Source organism: Panthera uncia, chromosome B4 (assembly GCF_023721935.1).
Source record: "Panthera uncia isolate 11264 chromosome B4, Puncia_PCG_1.0, whole genome shotgun sequence".
Lineage (NCBI taxonomy): Eukaryota > Metazoa > Chordata > Mammalia > Carnivora > Felidae > Panthera > Panthera uncia.
The window spans coordinates 133841818-133847901 of record NC_064809.1 but is presented as its reverse complement, the minus strand read 5'-3'; the positions used below and the strand labels follow the sequence as shown (position 1 = coordinate 133847901).

At 62.9% G+C, this 6084-nt stretch overlaps 1 protein-coding gene across 1 annotated transcript in view; it reads right to left on the bottom strand.

Moving 5' to 3' along the window:
* Positions 1-3323, bottom strand: part of PRR5 (proline rich 5) — a 27114-nt gene extending 23791 nt beyond the window's left edge. The window contains exon 1 of the mRNA XM_049626511.1: positions 2924-3323. Coding sequence (XP_049482468.1) covers positions 2924-3060 — 137 coding nt within the window. The 5' untranslated portion in view covers positions 3061-3323. The remainder of the gene's footprint in view (positions 1-2923) is intronic.
* Between the last annotated feature and the right edge of the window lie 2761 nt (positions 3324-6084).

Below are 6084 nucleotides of genomic sequence, written 5' to 3'. Positions count from 1 at the left end.
GGGGGGACTCCAGGTGGGGGCGGCAGGTAAGCCCTCCGAGGCCCCCACCCTGACCGTGCTGTACACATGCCCCTGCCTGCAGCCCCGCACTCGGCTTGGCTCGAAGGACAAACCCGCCCGTGAAGAAGCAGGTGCTCAGAAAACACCTTGGATGGTTCCAGGCCGGCCACCGCCCACCCCTCACTCAAACCTCCCCTGCACTGCTATGGCATCGACGTTCTAGACGCAAGAATGAAATGTGGCCGGCCAGCTGCGCGGTCAGCACGTACCGTCCCCCCGGTTATCTTCTCCCCGGCACTAAACACGATCTGCGGTGACCTCACTCCTTTACTTGCGTCCCTGTTTCCTTCCTAACTCCCTCCACCACGTCCAAGCTCAGGACGCTGCTGTTTCTCTGCTGACTCTACGCCTCCCGAGCAGCTCAGGGCCAGGGAGCGAGCGAACGAATTGATGGTTAAATGAACGCGTGGATTCCGCTCTCACGAGAGCGAGCTTTGTATTTTCACCCCGTGTCAAGATGAGGAAGGGGCCACAGGAAATTCAGGGGACGTGCCCAGGGCCCCTGTAGTGGGTTGAACAGCATTCCCTAGAAATCCAAGTCTCCTGGAAACAGGGTCTTTGCAGATTCGTTAAGGATCTTGAGAAAACATCATCCCGGGTTAGGGGTGGCCCTACGACCGATGACGGGTGTGCTTATACGAGAAAGGAGGGGGAGGATCCGGCCACAGAGACCCAGGAGAGACCACGTGGAGGGGGAGGCAGACGGCCACAAGCCAAGAAACCACCGGGAGCTGGAAGAGGCAGGATACTCCCCTAGAGTCTCTGGAGGGGGCATGGTCCTAACGCCGCCTTCCTTTTGGACTTCTGCCTCTGGAACCCCGGGAGACCACGTCTCTGTTGATCTCAGCCACCCAGCTGCCGGCAATGTGTTTCGGCAGCCCTGTGACACTAGCACAGTCGCACAGATAAAAGGGGGTGCAATCTGGGCTCCAAATGAAGAATCCACAGCTCAGCGAGGCAGGCCCCGGAGACTGAGAGCTGTCTTGCGTGAGGCCGTGGTCCCGAGGGCTCTGTAGGGAGCAGCGAGGGGCGGGCAGGCAGGCAGAGACCAGAGAGGACCCCCGCCCTCCACCGCTCCTGCTCAGGGACCCGGCAGAGGAAGGTGCTTTTGCCTGCCCTTGGCTCAGTCTCCCCTCTGCCTGGGGAGGAGAGAGCAGGGGCTCCGGTTCTGCCATGTCCTACATGGGTGACCGTGACACGGACAGGTCGGCCGGGTGCTCGGTGTCCCCCTCTGCACCTCTAAAGTGGGGGAGGTGACAGAAGTAACTCCCTCGCTGGGCAAAGTGAGCTAAGGGGCACGAAGGGGCCTGGCGCATAGTAGGAGTAGAGGGTGGCAGCAGGAGACCCCAGCTGGGGGAGAGGAGCTCACAAAGCTGCTAGTTGGTGAGTTGCTGAGCCCCCCCCCCTCCAACCTCTCCTTACAAACCCACCCCAACATCCGGGGCTTGAGTCATGAATTACAGAGGACCTACTATGTGCTGGGCACTGTGTAGAGGGTTTTAATATGTGTCTTTGCACTTAATCCCTACAACAGCCCTGTGAGGTGGACACCATTACTAGCCCATTTGATGGATATGGAAATCAAGCACCAGAGAGGTTAAGTGACTTGCTCAAGGCCACACAGCAGGGAAGAGGCAGAGCTGGGAACTGAACTAAGTCTGTTTGGCTCCTCCCTCTAAACCAAAGCAGAGGAATGAGGAGGACAGCTGCATCTCTCGCCCTAACTCTGAGAGAGAAGAAAACAACTCATCACATAGTGAAGTCATTGCGTCAGTGAGATTCCCCAATGACAGTCCTTCTTTCGCAGTCTCCCCACCAGCCCTGTAAGGAGGAATGCACAGGCACATGCCCGCTGACAGCTAGGGAAACTGAGGCAAACGCAGCTCCAAGCAGTTTGCGACTTGGTAGGGGACAGAAGACAAGCCCGTGGACAATGGTGTCCTACCCAGTGCACAGACAAGGCTCTTAGGCTGGCGGCCCTGTGCCCACTAAGGTGTTCGAGAAGTTCTGGATCAACAGAATGAACGTGGGTCCACACTGAGGGCCGGGGTCCTGGGGGCCAAGACCACAGCCAGCGGGTGCATCTGGCCACGCTTCACTGCCCGCATCCACGGTCCCCCCCCTTCCCCTCCCCTCCCTTTTCCTTTCCGTGGAAACGTCTACTTTGAAAAGGGCTCAGGAGCAGACACGCTGGGGAATCCCACTAAATAAACCATCTCTTTTCCGGATCCCAGCCTTGCTCTTCAAACAAAGCCTGGGGGTGGGGGTACTTCCCACGCCCCTGCTCGTCTGGGAACGGCCCCCGGGGAGGGGGAGGGTCGTCTGAGGAATGCCTGGCAGCTGCTGCCTCCCTGCAGACAGCTGGGAGGACCAGGGGCCGCTCGGGGGAAACCGCCCGCCCACCCCCCTCCGACCAAAGGGACCTTTACTCCGGGACAGGAAGCGCGGCGGCCACCCACCCGCGGCGCCCTTGAGGCTCATTTGCTCATCCGAGAAATGGGAAAAATACTTCCTGCTCTATTTACCTCTCGGATTGCCATGAGCCACGGAGCGGCGACGTGGGAAGACCCCGGGCGGGAGAGGCAAGCACGCGGGCGCCAGGCCCACCCGGTCGCCCACCAGCTGGGCGCTTCGGGACGAGCCCCGAGGTCGCGGTCTGGTCCCTCCGTTCTAGAAACACGTTGCACTAAACTTCCCTCCCGGCCCGCACAACTCCGGCGGAGCAAGTTCTCGGCGAGCTGTTAAGCGCCGCGGTGCTGAGGCGCCGTTCCTCGCCCGCGGGCCGGATCGAGGGCTCCCTCTCCCCCGCCCGGGGCTTGGGGGACCCGGGCCCGGCGGGCGGCCCGGGAGGGCGCGGCCTTACCTGTTCCAGGTGGCGTTGGCGCAGGCCCGGCGCTGCTGCGTGCCCCGCTCGTCCGCGGCGGCGGCGGCCGGCTCTCTCTTGCCCAGGTCACTGAGGCTGGGCGAACTCATGAACTTCAACCTGCGGAGAGTCCTCATGGTGACCCCGGCGGCCCGCTCCGCGCCCACGCGCGCCCGGCGCCGCGCCCTGCGCCACGCCGCGCCGCGGGCCCCGGCCGGCACTGCGCCCTCTACGAGGAAACTTGGGCGAGAGCAGGAAGCTGAGCGGCCCTCGGGGCTCCCGCCCCGGTCCCGCGCCTCCGCCCCGGGCCCCGCGCCGGCCGGCCCGCCGGGTTAATCATTGCTGGGAGCGGCCGCAGCCTGCAGCGCCAGGAGCGCGGCCGGCAGCGCGGACCCGGCGCAAACGGAGGGCGGGGGCGGGGCCGGGGGCGGGGCCGCGCCGGAGGGGGCGGGGTTCAGGGCGGGGCGGAGCAGGAGCGGGCCCGGGGGGGCGGAGCAGGGCAGGGGGCGGGGACGAGGCGGTGCCTCAGGCGAGGGGGCGTGTGCAGAGGCGGGGCCGGGAGGGGCGTGGCCACGTAGCGGGGACGGGGCCCCGCGCCTCGGTGGCCGCAGCCTCCCCGACGCCCCCTTTGTGTGCCCTTCCGGGTCGTGCTTGGACCCCTCGTCTTCCGAGGGCCGCGTGTGCTCACAGGAAACCAACACCCATGGGACGCACGACCCAACCCCAAGCGTCGGCCCTGAGCCGACCACTGCGGCCACGCACACGCGCAAACACACACACACACACACACACACACACACACACACACACAACGCTCCGACCAGACCCCCTTTGCCAATGCCTCGCCCAAAGTCACCACCTCCCTGCCGTCCCTCCCCACAAAGGCTGTGCCCACACACGTCCCTCAAGACCCTGCCACGTGGACACAGACTCCTCCCAGGTTCTCACGAACACCTGGCCGAGATTTTCAGCCCCCTCGGGCTGCGTGGCCAGGACCCCACCCCACCGGGCCTGACTACCCTAATCGCCCTCTGACCTGGTGGGGTTGCCAGGTTGGGGGCTGGGGGAGTCAGGCGTGGCCTCTCCAGGAAACCGGCAACGCTGTTGCTCCCCCCGCCCCGTGGGTATCCGGGGTGGTGAAAACAAGTGGGTCCCCCAAGCCTCTGCGGCTGGGGAGAGGGACCCCACTGAAGGGAGGGCACCGCCTCCGTGCTCCCCATGCTTTACACAGCACTTTTCGATGCTTGGTCGCAGGCCGGTCGCCCTCTGTGAGGCAGGAATTCTCGGTCTAGTTTTAATTTTTTTCGAATATAGTTGATGCAGAAGTAGCCACGCTTCGCCCCATTTCCCAGTTGAGGAGATGAGGCCCCAGGGGGTGAAATAACCTGCCTGACGTCATACAATCAGCAAATGGGGAAGCTGGGCCAGGCCAGGTCTCCTAAGCACGCGGCACGGGCATGCGCCCCTCCCCTACCGCCCCCCGCACCCCCCAATCAAACAGGGCACGATCGCGTCGCTGCCCTCATCCTACATCCTGGGCCTTTCCTGGGGCCGTGCCTGTGCTGAGCACGTTCTGGTGATACCACAACCCCTGCCCCATGTCTTTCCATAAGCGCTTCCTTTGTAAATCAGTGGGGAGAAAGGGGGGCTGATCCTCAGAGGGGCTCAGTAGGTGAGGGTTGCTCAGAGCCCCCCACCATGTTGTACAGAAGAGGGAACTGAGGCCCAGAGGCCACTGCGTCCCTTATGCCCGGTGTGCACATCTCCTGCTTCTCTTCGATGGCAGAACCCAGGAATCTTCCCCCTGTGCCCCCTGCGCCCCCTGAGAAAGGGGTTCCTTCCATCCCATGGATAGGGGCCAGCCAATTCAGTCTGATGCAGTGTAGAGACAGGAATCAGCCTGCAGGAGGCAGTGACAGGGCCTGGCTCAGCCCCCAAAGCTGGGGCTCTTTCTGCCAAATGACCCAGATGACCCAGGCCGGATGGTTTGCCAAGGTCAGGCCAAGCAGTGGTTTCAAGGGCCAAGAAAACCCCGTGTGAAGTGTGGGAGAACCTCGCAAGGGTACATTGCCCAGTTAAAATCAGTCGGCATTTCCTGAGCACCTGCTATTTGCCAGGCATTACCCTCATCCTAGGGAGGCAGAGTCATGACCGACAGACTCCCTGGCTCTGAGCTCAAGATCCACGGAGGGGTGAGGCCTGAATGATCTGGTGAGAAGTGACAGGCCAGGAGGGACTGAGCTTGCCCCTTCCTCCCCTGTACCTAGTCACATGGTCTCTCACCCCTTTAGAAACACCTGTGGACCCTGTATGCTCCCTCCACCCCCTCCGCTACCTCCCCAGGCCAGGAAGCCGACTGTCTTCCAGTGCCAGCCATCCCCCCACTCCCTTCTCCAGCTGCCTTCACCCCGGGTTAGGCTCTGGGGTTGCCCTCCGGTCATTTGGTGGCTTTTCCATCCTGTTGCCTTCAGCCGGGAGGGCAGGGACTGTAACACCTGGCTCAGCACTACATTCCCAAGCCCAGCGCACAGTAGGGATGCAGGATGTATTTGGTTGAATGAGGTAACTACCAGTGGAGCAGAAGGCTGAAGGTGGGAGGGAGGCGGGCCCTTCCGGATGAGAAATTAAAGGGGCAATGGGTGGCGTATGGGTAAGGGCAGCGCGTGTGGGAGGCAGGAGGAGGGGAGAAGAGGAGGGGCCGGGAGGGGGTCTCGGGAGCGGCGGTGGAGAGCAGGGCTCTGGGAGAAGTGGCCAGCCAGAAATCCCGGGGATGGCCCTTGAAAGCCATCGGTAGTCCCACAGCCCGTGTTCAGGAATTAGCTGTAGCTGTACCGCCCGGACCAGCTGCAGACCTTTGTAAAATCTGTCTACACCCAGTAGCCCGGAGCAAGGGTGTGGTGAAGAGTCAGGGGAAGGTGTGGCTGCCTTGGTGTCCTGGCAGGTGACTTACCCCCAGGATATGGGGGGTGGGGCTGGGGTTCGCCAGGGCAGCCGAGGGGAGCAGCCAGCCCCCAGGGCTGGAACCTGAGGCACAGGCCAGGAGCAGACGAGGCCATCACAACCCCCCCCAGAGAGGGGGGTTGCTGGGTGGCCAAGAAACAAGGCAAGCCCCTGAGTGTGTTCTGTGCAGCCTGCGGTGTGGGCAAGAGAAACAAAAAACA